The 16,053-nt window shown below is 40.7% G+C and overlaps 1 protein-coding gene across 2 annotated transcripts in view; it reads left to right on the top strand.

Moving 5' to 3' along the window:
• The window catches only part of zbbx (zinc finger, B-box domain containing), a 42,155-nt gene that overhangs the window by 13,702 nt on the left and 12,400 nt on the right, over nucleotides 1–16,053 (top strand). For both annotated transcript variants that reach the window (XM_074641688.1, XM_074641689.1), the window contains 7 exons: nucleotides 933–1,012; nucleotides 4,901–5,022; nucleotides 5,242–5,300; nucleotides 5,798–6,003; nucleotides 6,934–7,734; nucleotides 10,571–10,803; nucleotides 13,694–13,862. In XM_074641688.1, coding sequence (XP_074497789.1) covers nucleotides 933–1,012; nucleotides 4,901–5,022; nucleotides 5,242–5,300; nucleotides 5,798–6,003; nucleotides 6,934–7,734; nucleotides 10,571–10,803; nucleotides 13,694–13,862 — 1,670 coding nt within the window. The remainder of the gene's footprint in view (nucleotides 1–932; nucleotides 1,013–4,900; nucleotides 5,023–5,241; nucleotides 5,301–5,797; nucleotides 6,004–6,933; nucleotides 7,735–10,570; nucleotides 10,804–13,693; nucleotides 13,863–16,053) is intronic.

Here is a 16,053-nt window from a genome sequence, read left to right on the forward strand (position 1 = left end):
AGGATGTGGACTAAGTAAGAGGAAAAGAAATAAACCACAAGTTACTTCCCCAGTCACACCTTATGGACGGCCTGGAGCTTCTCATAAAGTGTCTCTCACTGGTCCTGCACTTCGCCCATATTAGACCAGGAAGGAGGGCATAGAGTTAGGGAGGGAAAATAAAGAGAAACGACTGTTTAGGGCTACAGCAGAATGATCCGACAAGAGAACAGAACCAGAAAGTATGCATGTATCCATCAATACGTCCATTTAGCCATCCAGGTTTCAGGATTAGGGAGTTAAAGAAAGAGAGCATGAGACTGATAAAAAGGAAAATGAGAGAATTGTTACTCAGTCCATATTATTTTTTGCCTGGGGTCTATTTATTCAGGCTGTTCTGATACAATGGTTCTTAGCTATATCTATGAAAAGTTGTGCACTGTAATTTGTTTAAATCCCACAAAACTAATTTGAATTTAATCCATGTAATTGTGAACTAGGGAGTATAAAGAGCGACAAACGCCAGGTAGGGAGGAGGTCGAGGTGGAGGGGTGGGTCAAAAAACACTGGACTTTCACCCAGGAGACCGGTGTTCCTACCCTATGTGAAACCAGAAATCAACGTTGGTTAGTTATAGTTATTTCAACCCAAACCACAATCTTTTCCTAAACCGAACTAAGTAGTTTTGTTGCCTCAACCTAAACAAGTCGATCTTTTCCTAAACCTAACCAAGTCATTTTTGTCAAGTAACTCCCACGCTTAAGTTACGCCACTCCCGGTGTTATTTTAACCCTGGAGCGGAAATTGACATGTGCGTCACGTTTTGTGGACATTTGTAGGAAAACACACGAAAATGAGGAATAACTTTACGTCAGATGTCATACGAAGCGTTGCATGAACTGATATGTTGATTTATGTATTGATTTATATATGATTTTTTTGTTTGTTTCCAGAGCACCAATCGAAATTGGAACAAATTTGAAATCACTGCCTAACGCAAACACTGCGGACGAGACTGCAAGCAGCCTAACAGGTAATACACGCACACACACATACCCACACACATACATATCTGTATGTCCAGGAGCGCCTTTTTGACACTAAAACAGGATGTTGACATACAGCTGACAGTTCTCTTGCTGTACATACCACCTTTCTGATATACATACCCAATCAGGCTCTTAGACTAAACAAAGAAACAGCTACGGACAGATTAGTTTGACAGATGAACTACACGCACACACACACATGTACGCACACAGATCAGACACACATATACAAATACACAATAGCAAAAGTAAAAAACCTCTCCCTCTCAGCGGGTCAGACGTATCAGCGCCTGCCCATCCATCCACGGCGGTGTGACGGGTAATCACTGGCTGTGATTGTGTGGGCAGAGGGCCGTTAGAGGCGGCTCATGCCTGACAGGTTGCACTCTGCCTGGGTAAGGAATGGGGCAGGGAGAGAGGGGGTGGGGGGGTTGCCCTGTAGTCTGAAGCTCAGGGCCTGGAGCTCATCAGTCAGGGGAGTGTCCTGGCTGTCTGGCCCCCAGCCGAGGCTGTCAGGAGACGGGTAGACCACGGTTATCTCTCCCCTTCGAACCCTCTGGACCCTGGGGCTGTCAACTGCCTCTCATCACATCAATCAAGATTCACTCCAATCCCGACCTTGTTAGGATCTGCAAGTCCTTGCTTGCCCCCTTCCCCATAGCTGTCTATCTCAAACAGTTGTTTCTTTCAAAATCTTCGAGGTCAAAAAGGTTCCCTGTGCTCCCCATAGAAAAGTTTAATATATGACCAGGCAACCACCCAAATATGACACAGTAAAGTTTAGTTTTGACTAATATTTTTTAGTAACTGAGGTGTCCTTAAAGGACTTAAGAGCATCTAACTAAAATGGAAGTAGTTTCTGTCTGTACTTATGTATGTTTGTCCTTCGATTTTCATCCGATCAACTTCACACTTGGCGGGTGTATTGCTGAGGACCCAAGGGAGTGCAGTGTCGAGTGCGAGCTCTTGAGATCTCCGGGACATATTTTTCCGTAGTGTCTGAATGGTATGCTGATGATCACTACAATAATTGATATTTGCGTGAGCTTTTGCACCCAAATGACGCATACATTGTAGCATTGCTAGGGGATGCAACTATGTCGTGGCAGGTGTATTCAGGACCCAAGGAGGCACAGTGTCGAGTGTGAGGTTGTTTGGATGAGCGGTTCTCGAGAAAGCTGCAAGCAGCAACACTGGAGGACAAGCATTCGACCCATTCCAAACAGGCACGTTTTGAACAGGCGGTGCACTAGTATTATAAATTAACAGTATCTCTTGCAGCTCTCTACTGTGCCTGATCTAATAAATCAGAGATGCCTTAACAAAGTAACACCATACAGCTTAAAAAAGCTTCTGTCTTTTAAGTATTACAACTTTGATGGATAGGCAGCTTTGTACTTTTCTACCTTCTTACTCTCGCTGCCCCAGCATCTTTAATAATGCCCACCATTCAACTATGGGTTGCACTTTTATAAATCCCATTCCAACCTTCCCACATTGTGGTTGAGTCTTCAAACAAGCTTTTAGCTATCAGTATGACCTAGAACAAAACATTTATTTTGACGAAGGACTTTGACAACTCCTTGTTTTTCACTAGACACAAAAACATGAATTCAAGAATAACCTCTAGATACTTTATAATGGTTAAAAAATCTATTAGGGAACCAGACTGTTTCCATCAGAAGTCGGTCTTTATGAGTCTGAAGGCTGAAAGTCCAGTCAGAGTTATTTACTTCAGAGGATTAAACCATTTGTTGCAAGTGGTTATATGGTTATATTTAGTAGAAAATGCTCTGCTTTTGAAGGAGCTCCCCAAAGGAGGGTTTCTCAACCTTCTCTATCCAATGACCCAGTTTCCATAGTTGTAAAATTCTCATTAACCCAACATTAACCCACAAAGTTGACAATTTGTCATGAGAATCTGAGTATGGCACACTTTTGTCATATGTTTTTCAAGGACACGGAGGCACCAGTCTTAGGAATCTTTCTGCACCCAAGGTTGGGTTATTTTGCCCTAAAGCAACTTTGCCATGCAAGGTGTGCATGGCGAATGAAACAAGTGTATTACGTGATGTTGCAGGTTAGTGTACATGTATGCGGTGCAAGAATGCTGCTGCACTTCCCGTGTATTTTTATGCGCATTCCTTAGATACACATACAATTTAACATTACATACAACAGGATGAACAGGACAGGAAATTTGAACTCTTTTGTTTTGACTGTTGAGTGTAACCATAAAGACAAAAAGGCAGATCTGCACATATCTTCGGCAACTCCTTGTTCCATCACATCTCTGTGGCTTTCTCAAACTATTCATAGTTAATGCGGTAATTTTACTCCAGCTCTTAAATATACCTATACTTGTCTACTAAAACCACAATTATTCACATCATGAATTCCATTTCTCTGCTCACACTTTAATAATTGATATTCCATTGTTTCAGCGATATGCAGATGTGAGGAAAGACATCAGTGTCTTTGGGAAATGTAGAGCTGTTTAAGCAGCCGATAAGCTATTCCTTCCACCTGCTTCAAACTTTTCCGACGCATGCCAATTACAACAGGTTGCGACGTTTTTCCTCCTCTCCTGTCTTTGAATATGAAAGGGTGGGCTATGTGTGTGTCCATGAATAATAAAAGCTGTTTTCCGGCATCATGTGAGGAGCTCTCCCTTGTTTTAAATTCTCATTTTCCCGAGCTGTCAGACCCATGTGGTGATGTGATAGAGAGATTGTTAGTATGAGAGGGAGAGATAGGGAGGTGGCACAGACAGGTAACTTGCACCGGTAAAACAACGACAGGAATACACAGACTGAAAAAAATACAAATCAAGGCAAAGAAAAGGGGATTTCAACATCCAGTGTGTAGCTATTTTTTATTGCCAAGAAAAAATTACTGTGAATATTCAATGTGTCATGTGCCTATCAAGATAAGATGATGTAGTCCCAGATATCTATCGCTGTTATGAGCTGAAATTATATGTACATATTTGTTCAATATCAATACATGCACACAGAAAATCACATAGACATACAGGTAGTGTAGATTACCACATGTCTGCTGTCTATTGAGCAGCAGGGTTTTGTCATCAGAGGGGAAACCGCTGTTCACCCCCTGCTGTGTCAGCAACATCTTTCAACAAGATAATAAATGAATTGTGTACAGCTCTCTACGACCCTGACCTCTGATTCCTAGAGGAGGAAGTGTAAGAAGAGAACATGTCCTTATTGGTATCAAGAGTCCAGGCATGTCCGCTGACATCTCTCAAAGGTAGAAAAGTGATAAGAGATACTGGAAACACGCAGTCAGAAGCACACATCTCTCTTTTTATGTTGTTGCAATTTTCGACTTGGTTTACGCCACTGTAAACAATCACATTAACCAGCTCTAATTGCCTGACCATTTTTTAATTAAAAGTGACAGTGGAGTGCTTCTCTGAAAGTTGAGGTGATTGTAACCTTCAGTGCTGCCAAAGTATAGCAAGAGCTTGATAGATAAGTTGGCTGGATGCCGAAAGTTGAGTGACGACCCGAGGGTCAAACAGAATGCTGAGGGCTTGTAGATTGGGCCTGTGATTGATACATCGGCCGGTATGCGTGTTTAATGATAAACGCTCCTGTCTGTGCAAATGTTGAAGGATATCTTCAATCAACGATCCATCATTTAAGAACAAGTTAATCTGTGCTTTATAAAATTATTTAATTTCTGTGTTTTTCCCACGATAGCTAAAAGATAATGCTGGAAAAAATGGCAGCGGCCACGAAAAACAAAAAAAAAACAATACTCCCTTATGTTGCAACACATTACATGACTCTCTTTCCCTCTTGCCCTGACTTTATTTTTTCTGTGTATGTGTCTGTGTGCGTTTATAGCTCAGGAGGAGGATTTTCGTCGCTACTGTGCATCATTGTTTGCTGTACCTGTCAGCAGGGGCAGGACTGAGCCTCAGATTACTACACCTGAATCGTGCCTCGTCATAGAAGTCCTGGATGAGGTGAGAGCGACTGAAGCATTTCATTTTAATAAACGTGTTTTACCTACATGAACACACACAGTGACTCTAGACAGGGCAATTGGGGGGGAGTAGACGCACACCTGCACACAAGGCTTCACAGACACCAGCATATTCTTTCTTTCCATTTCTCTCTCTTGGTCTCATTCACGTGTGACAACATGGTTCTCTTTTGTTTGTTTGTTGGTTTCTTTTCTACAGAGAGACGGAGACACAAATGGAGTTTTTGTTGCTGAACAAAGGACAGACAACAACAGAAAGTGAGCCTAAATTTTAAAAAGTATCTATCGTGACCTCGCATTCACACTGGCCTGTGTGAAAAAGCTTAACAGGCTACGTCTGTCAAATACGTTGACTGTAAGAGAGAACAAGGCTTTTCATCTACAGACAAGGGAACTGGTAAACAGTCAGGTGAACAGCAGGAGTCCACTTGATTGAATTTGCTTTTTGTTCCTTTTGAGACAAAGGAAAAGAAGATAGATATCAGCACATCCAGTCACCTCATATTATATGATACCTCGTGGCATGAACATCTTGACACGATAAAAAGAGCAGTGTTATGGAGGTTGGTTTCAAAAGTCAACATCGCAACAGTACTAGCATGCATTAAAATTCAGCCAGTATTTGATAAGGAATCCTATTATTAGAGTAAAATCAGTTAAATCTTTGTCAACAATTTCAAGTGCCAGGAAAGTTATGTGCAGCCATGACGAGGTGTGCATGGACTCCCTAACAAAGCCTTCTATTTCCCACACAGGGTTCCCTCTGTTCATCAGGTCTGCAGTGAGGAAACGCTGGTGCCCCAAACAGCCTTAACCAGCAGTGGGTCCCCAAGAGTCAGCTGCTCTTCTCCCAGTCCAGCACAACCATGCAGGCAGTCTAGAGCACCAGCACATCCCAAAGCAGCTCAGAAGCTCCATCTATCTAAGCCTCAGACTTCACAAGCAGAACACTCGACAAAATGTGAGCTTTGTGTTTTTCTTTTTTATAGGTATAAGTAAAGGGAAATGCTTTGTCTACAGTGTTTTCTACTGAAAGTAGATGTAATGTTAGATATTATCGAATGAAATAAGTTCTAAGAACCACGACACCATGCAATGTATCCTCATAAAAACAGTTCGTATGATATCTCATTTTTCGTGCGTTTCCCTACCAACGTCCAGCAACACCATACGGTCTTTTCAAAATAAACTTGGTTAGGTTTAGGCAACAAAACTGCTTAGTTAGGTTTAGGAAAAGATCGTGGTTTGGGTTAAAATAACTCAGGAAGTGGCGTAACTTAACTTAACGTAACTTAAGTACGGAAGTTACGTGACAAATAAATCAACGTTGAGTTCTGGTTTCACACGGGGTACAAACACCAGTCTCCTGGGTAAAAGTCAACTGTTTTTTGACCCACCCTTCAACCCCGACCTCGTCCCTATGCAGCGTTTGTTGCTCTTTGTACTTCCTGGTTCACGATTACTTGCAAATGTATTTCATGGGATATATATAAATTACAGTGTAATACTTTTTGTAGGTGTAGCTACGAACGGTGTATGAGGAAAGCCTGCACCATAACTTATGTCAATGTGGCCTCAGTTTTGTCATGAACATCCCAGGTGTTAAAACATTGTTGTCTTATCCACATGCAGGTCAGTTGCAAAAGGTGACTTGATCATGTGTATCAAATATTCGCCACACTGAAAAAGATAATGAAAAAATTGTATGTTAGTGGTAAATCAGTATTGGGCATTGTGCTTGCAGCACAGAATTAGTCAAGGACAAACTTATAATCCCTGTACCAGTGAAAAAAACCCTTGTGTGTGTGTTTTTGTTAATGAAAAAACTCTGACCACATGCCTGCAAAAGCAACTAATATCCTTATTGCTGTTTGTCTTATCTTTTGCTCAGCATCGTCCTCTAAAAGTAAGCCATCAGCATGCCCCACTGCTGAGACTCCAAGGACTTCAAAGACATCAATCAAGACACCAACTTCAACGTCACAAAAGCCCAGTTGCCCCCCCTATGTTCATAAATCAAACCCTGACCGTGGATCAATACAACTTTTGTCCTCTCCCTCATTAGCACATTCCCAAACTGAGATCCCCAAATCCTCACACTCCCCTCTCTCGTTTCAACCTGATGTTTCTCCTTTGGCTAGTACCAGACCTCCAATCCTAGAAGAGCATCTCTCCCCTTCTCCATCCATATCCTTCTCCTTGAGGTCTACGTTCACAGTCTCACCATCAAGCTCAGCTGAGGTAACCTTATTGCCCAAAGTTCACCAATCAAACCCATTACAGAAAGGCTCAGGCTCATCTCTGTTAGCAGAAAAACCCCAATCTTCCCAGTTATCCCCCGAGCCAACCTCATCACTGAAGCTTTCCCGATCGCCCCCAAGCAATCTAGAGGACCCAAGGCAATCCCAGCATTCCTGCTGTGACCCAGAGTCTCTCCTCTCAGACAATCAGCTCCAGCTCCCTCTGTCACCTGTGTCTTCCAGTCCTCTAGTACCTCTATTTGATGCATATTTTAGTCATGGGTCAACTCCAACAAATTCTTTAGTTTTGATGTCCTCTACCCCCATCCCTGATGAACATGAATCAACTCAGGATACACAGTGTATCCCATCACTTCCATCACATTTCTCAGATGTCATCAATAATCCTCCTTTAGCTGTGGAAATAGAGGAGGAAGAGGAGCTATCAATAGGTAAGTGAATTGTAATAATGACTTTCTTTGTCTGTATATGTGTGTATTTGCACTTATGTTTTTAAGATGGTGACAAGAGCACCAATTAGACACATAATGTTTACTTGTTTTGATCATGAAATGGTTACTATTAGTTAATAAGTTTACTTATTATAGGAGATGGGCTGGATGTAAACTATTTCCATATTCATCAAAAAATTTGTAGAGGATTTCTTAGAAGCGTTGGGTAAAGGCAGGGATATATATTACGACTGTGGAGCCGATTATGAATCTGATTAGACAGTCAGCAAATAAAATCATATATTGTGTGATATGTTAAGATTCTAATCTTAAGTCTTCAGTCGCTGCAAGTAGTTCTCAAAAAGATTGTTTTAAACATGTTTGATATTCGCAACTGACATCTGGGATCGATGACGCCGCTTGTTTTTTGGCCGAGGGAGAATTATTACCAATTCCCTCTGTAGGCTTTATAGTCTATTTTCTATCTTTATGTTGTCTGTCCAGTGAAGTTTCTGTAGGTTTCTGCTAGTCGTCAGGTTTGTCCCGAGCTTAACCTGTCTTACATGCAGTCTGTTTTTTTGTTCTTGTTATGGTTGTATCACCACACTTAAGCTTCTTAACTGTGTGACACACCACTACTCTGTGATAGTAGTGTGATTTGGACTTCAGCTACAGATCTCAAAGTGTGTATCTAACTAAGGGGAAGTGAATAAAACTGGAGCATCAGGTGCCACGCCTACTCCCTGTCACCAAAAGTACGGACAAAGCTGCTCGCTATTTCCATAAATACCGACACACGCAATCAAAATTCAGTCCTCCTACATTCATATCTATGCCAATGATACAGTTCTTTGCTCAATTGGTCCCTCTTGAGATTCAGTTCTCCATGAAATATTCCTCATTATTCAAAAAAGCATTTGCCAATTTACACCTCATATAATTAACAGCTCCAACTAACATCGTGTGATTTTGGAAAGAACATTTCCACCTCTACTCAGCATTTTCCAAAACATTCTCATAGCATAGATCTTGAAATTGTCAAAGTGGGGTTCTGGTATACTTAGATGCATGTTAACTCAAGCAAGTTGTTGTATTATCGAGAACTTTATTGTCAAGGCCTCCTGTTTGGCTCGGCTTAATCACTTAAATTCTTATAAAAAAACAAAAACTAGATGTAATTTTTAAATGAAGTTCTTGATTATCCTGATGAAGGCCACTGGTGTTATAAGGATGAACACAACCTGGACCCAAAGGCAGACAAACAGCATGATAATAGACTGAAATTTGTTGGATTTCACAATTAAATTGCTCCTCGATGGTACTACAAGTGCTGCTAGAATTTTGACCTTCGTGGCATTTGTTATCACATCTTACAAACATCTAATTTAACAGCCACCCACACTACGCTCAAAAGTTTAACAGTGACTCAGCTTTATTATAATTTTTCTTCATGTCTGTTTTTCTCTGTCTATGTGTGTACTCTTTATCAGTTAGGAGTTAGATGTACAGACAAATGTACCCATCCACGTAAACATCCTTATTTTCCACTGCACTACTGCTATTTGTACATACAGTATGCCTCCGTCATATAGTCCATTTGTGGCTGTATGTCATACATTGATTTGATACATTTTGCATTTCAAGGCAGCACTATTTGGTGAGTTTTCCAGAGACCAGACAATAATTTCCGGGGATTAAGAATTGGGCTACAAAAACATATTCATATTTATGGATTTGCAGTAAAGCGGTTTCTGATAGAACACTTTGTCATGCTACATTTTGCCCGAACACAATTCTCAACGGCCAGGCGGTTTGTATGAATAAAATGCTTGTGGACCTCAGCAATAATGGCTTCCTTTTATTCCACTGGGCTGTCAAAGCCAATTTAGATCCAACCATAAAAAGTGTGCTTTTTTTTTTTTTTTTTTTTTAATATCGATTAGGGTTTTAAGTAAATACGTGATATAAAGCTACAACAGACAGGAAGGTAATTACACTGTAAGGAATGGCCCTGAATTCCCCTTAGTATACACACATTAGGATTCACTGATGCAAATACATGCTTCTCTCTCGTACATGCAGGTGTACTCACACACACACACACACACACACACACACGCACACACACGTGAGAGCAATTAGTTTGAAGTGTTTTTTTGCTGAATTGCTGAAATACGCTGTATTTGTGTCTGTGTGTGCGCACATTTGGAAGTTATGAATGTGTGTGTAGGGTACGGTTTGCTGTGGGCAATTTTTTTCAAAAAACACATGGGAATATCTTACTCTCTCTTTAGAATTAAAAATGTGCTAAAATATGTGCTTTAAATAGAGAACCGAGGACTGTGAACTGTGATGACAGTTCAAAATGACCCTTTCATCCTTCCTGACTTTTCCTCCTCTTGCTTTTACATCTCTGTCACACTTCATACTTCACACTTCTACGTCTCTTCCTCTGTTCATCCATCATCTCTGTGTTTTCCTTCATCCTTTGCATCCTTTGCATCCTTCTCACCCTTCACTTCCCTACAGATCTTTGACCAGTCTGGCACTAAAAGCCTGCTTTATTAGCGTATTAGAGCTTGACGTGTGTGTGCCAATCTCAAGGACATTTACATCACATTTTACATTTTTTCATTGAATGTTAGAGATGAAAATGTTGCTTCAGTGATTCAAAGCATGATACATCAAAGACAGTCAATGTGTTCATACTATTCACCTTGAAAAAAAAAAAAAAATATATATATATATATATATATATATATATATATTGCTATCTTTTCGATTATAGGTTGAAAAGAAAATCTTAAAAGTTTGTGTCTGTGTATTTTTCATGAAGACAGTGGAGATGAAATGTCCATCGATAGCCTGGACCTGGCTCCACATGAGGAAGACTCTTCAGATGAAGAAGAAGCACAGATGCTCGGACGTTTAACGAGAGGGAGATCCAGAGAAGAAGAGCAAGGGAGCCCTGCCATATCTCATACAGAAGATCCCTTTGTTCCTGCAGATGCCGACAGAGAAGGAGATTTGCACACTGATGAGCAGGAACAGCTGTCAGAACCATCCATGGTAACATGTTTCCATATTCACACATGCTTTTTACTTATTGGAGGGAGAACGTTGGGCTAGAAAACCGTAATGGCACTATTCAAATATTATGCAATTACAGTACTCAAATGTAAGTACATTTTATAAGTGGTTGTCAAGCTGACAATCAGGCATCAATACAAAAGAGATTTCACTTTAAGCCAGTGTTACCAACAGAAGCCTACTCATTTTAATCCATTATTTAGTCCATTAGCAACCATTGGTAACCACTTTCAAAGGAAGATGCCAAAAGAAAGTAGCACTCAGAGGGATCTACACTAACTTTTTCCGAAGAAACACATGCTCTCCTAAATGAACAAAAGATTAAGAGCACACAAACAATTAATTACATAAATATTTATACACTCTATGTGTGTGTGCTCCTTTTCCTTGTATATAATTATGATGTGAAAACCAGTGGAGGACTATGGAAGGCAAAGCCCCTAGTATCTAGACACTTGACATGATGCCTAATGTCTAGAAACTAGACACTAACGCTAGCATTGTTCTCAACCACCCTTTTGTTACTAACAGCCATGCTAGTGTTAACGTTAGCCGTCTCAGTTAATGGGAAGTGCGAAGCCTCCTTAATTGAACCTTGTGAATCACCCTTGCCGGATTCCTCTTTTTCGCTCAGAATAAAAATTAATGGGCTTTTTTAATTTATAGCCAATGTGCCACCGATAGCCTACTTTTTTCAGTGCTGTTCAGCTTTCTTTCACTTGACACGGCTGCGTTATCACAGAAAACTCTACTGTGATTGGCGTATTGTTGCTTGTGGAATTGTGGGACTTGTAGTTTTTGAACGATTAGCAGCAGGGCGGGAAAAGATTATGTTAGGTTGTAATCTTTACTTGCACTCTGTGCTCGTAAATGATTTTTCCAGCCAAATGCAAGTGAAATACTCGCCCTTTAGAGCCCTGATCTGAAATATTAGAGAGCATGAGATCATTGTTCCTGTGTGACTTTTTCAAAGTAATAAAGACATCAGCTAATTACTTTTGATCAGACATTTCTCACTACACAGCCACCTTGTTTTTAATGCAGAGCTGCACATCACAAATACAACAAAATGTTTGCGCCCAGGTGCTTCCAACTAGTCCGATAAACCTTCCCTCTCGGCCCACCTGCTGCATTAAAGAGACAAACGCATATATAATAAGTAAACACGCCAGGGGACCGTCACACAAACACAGTTTTTGATTGCATAAAAATGGAATGCCTCGTATGATTAAATGAGGACTGCAGCAAAATCCTTCAATAGATAAAAAGTATAATTGACATGACAGTGGGGAAAAATATTTGATTGCTTACAAATGAATGAAAGAATTTCCAAATAGGCTGCAATCGTTATATATACCAATATGTTAAAGTTTGTCTTTCATGCCGGGTAATAAAAGGAATAAATGGGCAAGTTATAGAAGTTTTAGAGAACCACATCATTCCACTGGACATAATCACTCTATAGAATGAGACGACTTACAGTTCGGAGTTTCTTATTGTAGCCGACCTGATCTATTAGATAACATTTGTATCGCACTAATTACTTTACATTATTCATCTATAGCTCAGAGACACCCAAGGCTGTGGTGTTAAAGGTGCACACCATTGAAGGAAGAAAAGAGAAACAGAGTGGATTAAAAAGACACCGCTTGAATGGTCCCAAATGACCTATCAGCCATTTAATGGTATGAATCCTTTATACTGTGACAAGGGAATGAAAAAAATAAGGGGGGGCTAGTGCTTTATTAAAAAGCTGGAGCAAAATGAGGTTCATGATTGTGAAGATGGTGGTTATCTGTGGCCTCTGGACTTGAATCAAACTGCTCCTAAAATGATTAGATAGTAATTTTTTTCCAGCTCTCTCTCTCTCTCTGGACTTGATCTCTTCTCCTCTCTTGTCCTTCATGTATTTCTTATACTTTCTCTTCCTCTTTCTCCTTTATCTGTTACCTTTTCTTCTGTCAATCCTCCCTTTCTGTCCTACCTTTACGCCGTAGTTCAGGCAGCTAGTCGACTTCTGCATCCTTTTTCAGGAGACATTAGTCTGCACAAACACAACTCCAATTTTCCCTGCCACACAGTCCCATTGTGTTTGGTCTCTCGCCATTTCATTGTTATGCCTCCTCTTCTTTCTTTTGCCCCATCATCCTCTCGCCATTCTCCTTCCTCGCTCCTTCCTCTTTCTTAGCAAACACTATTCCCACATGCCCTGCTTCCTATTTTCTCCCGGCCCATCTGCGGTGTCTTGCGAAGCTATATGGCTAGCATGCTAATGCGTCAGATCTAATCTTAACTAAACAGAGCTTCCTCATTTTACCCCCGTCTCACAGGAGGACACTTGCGCGGGGAAGAACAGCTAACCCACCATGCCATTGTGAGATGCTCTCACCAGCTCCAGGGGTTAATTAAAAATCAATTCATCAAGTGGAAACAAAGGAAACAGGGAGAGAGGGGAATAATCTCCGGTGAAAGACACCGGCTTATTAATATGCATTCACACCAGTAGAAAATGGAAAAACACAAATTTTAACATACTTACCTGTCTTAATACAAGTTAAATTGATATTGAATTTCAGTTTGTCCTTTTGAACTGATTGTGTTAGGATAGAAATGAAACTCAAGACCAAACTATTAATTCCTTATTCCCCTGTCCTCTCTTCACTGTTTTCCCATGTCCCCAAATACATCCCTCCTTCCTGTCCCCACCTCAACTCCCTTCATAATCTTATTTCTTTGTGTATCATCTCTCCATCTCATCCTCACATGATCCGTCTTACTGCGTCACTTATTCCCTTTTATACCACTTACCCCTCCTTTCATCCATCCCTCCTGCTCCTGTGTCTCTCCATCTGTCTCCATATCCCCTTAGGTGATGCACAACCAGAGTGCTGGGTCTGGATCAGAGCTGTTCTGTGATCTGGACGGGTTTACGCCTCTGGGCTTGGACATGAACTCTGGTCACTCCGACACACCAGAACACACACACTGGGAACCAGTGCACACATGCCAGACTTCACCTCATGATTCAGACCCAACAGGTAGGTTACAGAAGAGAAGTCTTTTTAGGTGTATATGTGTGTGTGCGGGAATTTTTATGCTCCGATTTTATAGAGATCTTTTTTCTTTAAACTGGCTCATGTTTTCCTATAAACTACATCACAATGTGCTGTTTTTGTGCTTCAAGAGATTAGATAGTGAAGATTACCTCTGTGTCCAACTTTTGCCCGGAGATACTTTCCAATTTGCAAGCGTTATTCATATCACAAAGGCCTCATAATAGGATTTAGAACAAATATGTAAAAACGTAGAGCTTACAAGAGAGATGAAAATGAGTTTTAAACCCAGAGGAGCGCTGGCTGCTTGGTGGAAAACGAGAGATGGGGGACAACATCGATAATTTACTACTGGTGGGTCCAAGGGGAGCTTTTCTGAGATGCCTTTCCCATTTTGTGTGTGTATGTGCATATTTCTTTCCCTGCACATGTGTCTAAGCCTGTGCTTCTTTTATAATAATTAGTGCCTCCATTTTCTTAAACTGTAGGTGAACACAGTTTACCTGAAACTTGTGAAAGTCTCAACCCGTAAAATAGGCTACCGAAGCTTGGTCAGTGCCCCTCAACATCTGATACCGACACACCGAGGCACCCTTTAGCGTCTGTATGAGACGCACCAGGTTTTCAGCTAACTCCAATATAACCCATCCGCATCAGTATTAAATGGTCAGAGCAACTGACATAGTATAAACGGTGAGAAGTCTACGTAGGGTGGGTGGAAGGGTCAAACAAACACAGGACTTTCACCCAGGAGCCCGCTGTTAGTGTCCCATGTGAAACCAAGTCAAAGTTGACTTATCTTACCTTAGTTTTGTTACATAACATACGTACTTACAGTAAATAGTGCCTGATACGTAACAAGCATACTTATTTTACGTATTATTTTAACCCATTTTTCCAAAGCCTAACCAAGTACTTTTGTTACGTAAGTAAACCTTAAAACTTTACCTACGTTTGAACTTTATTTCGGAAAGAGACTCTATGCATGTAACGAGCGGAAACTGACACGTCGACCATGATATGTCCAAAACGGACGCCTGAGAGGTACCTAGAGCGCCACAGTTTGAAGCATATATGGCCCAAGCACCCAGGAAGAGCGTCGGACTTTGAAGCAAACTTTGCATAGTGTCCAAACCGTGGAATTACAACTTCCGTGTCCATCGCTAGATACCAATGGGTCCAAAAAGACTTTTCCCTGTAGACTTACTTTGGGAAAGAGACTCCTGTAAATCAGCAGATCATTTTTATGAACACTTGAATAGCCCTTATTTAAATCATTGGGTCCTAAAAGTTGTAAAATGCACCAACAGCAGAATCCAGAGTTATTACCTTTCCTCCATTTATGTGAATGAGATCCCGAGAGCTGGGAGGTGGAGTTAAAAGAAACGTTATAGCACTTGCTCTGTGGGCCCAATGGATGCAGAAGTAATTTTATTCTCAGAAGTCAAACTTTTTTTTTGAGCAACTTTCATGGCAATGAACGAGATCCCACCTCCAACGCTGTATCTGGTTCTCTTTAACCAAGCCAGTTGGAAGTGAGAATGTGTTGCAACGTCCATATTTCTTCACAAAGACACACTCACAAACAAACACAGACTTTTCTTCTTGTTTCTTCTCCAGCTGCAAAGTGTAGATAATAATGCCTGTGTCCTTCACATGGCTCTCAAAGTTGAGTTTGACTTTACCTTTGAGAGGAATGTTGAAAGACATGTTTTCCGTGCAATGTCATCTTTCTTATACAGCACTTCTGAAAACATATTGTCCAATCAGTGATTATTGCTAGAAAATGCTCCTATTCCATACCACCTATCACTACGCTTTGCCTGCAAGGGAATAATTCCATGGTTTTAATTTTTTTCCCTCCTCGTTTATTTAATTGCCAAGTTTCAATCTTGAACTACACCAGACAAATCCTGCTGTAACAACATGTTTTTTTTTAAACTTCTAATATTAACTGTGACCATTGAGGTAAGTATCCTCAAGGTATATGATAGATTTCCAATTTGTAACCACAGCATGGGTCTCGAAAATATTTTTTTTAACGCTAATGATTTGTAAACTGGCCATGTCTACGAGGTGCTCAGACTGTCCAACAAGAAGTCTAGCCTTCACCTCCAAATTGCATCAGAGTTGAAATAATAATACTTGGATCGAATCAGGCTATATAATTTATGGT

This window comes from Sebastes fasciatus, chromosome 7 (genome assembly GCF_043250625.1).
Source record: "Sebastes fasciatus isolate fSebFas1 chromosome 7, fSebFas1.pri, whole genome shotgun sequence".
NCBI classification, from domain to species: domain Eukaryota; kingdom Metazoa; phylum Chordata; class Actinopteri; order Perciformes; family Sebastidae; genus Sebastes; species Sebastes fasciatus.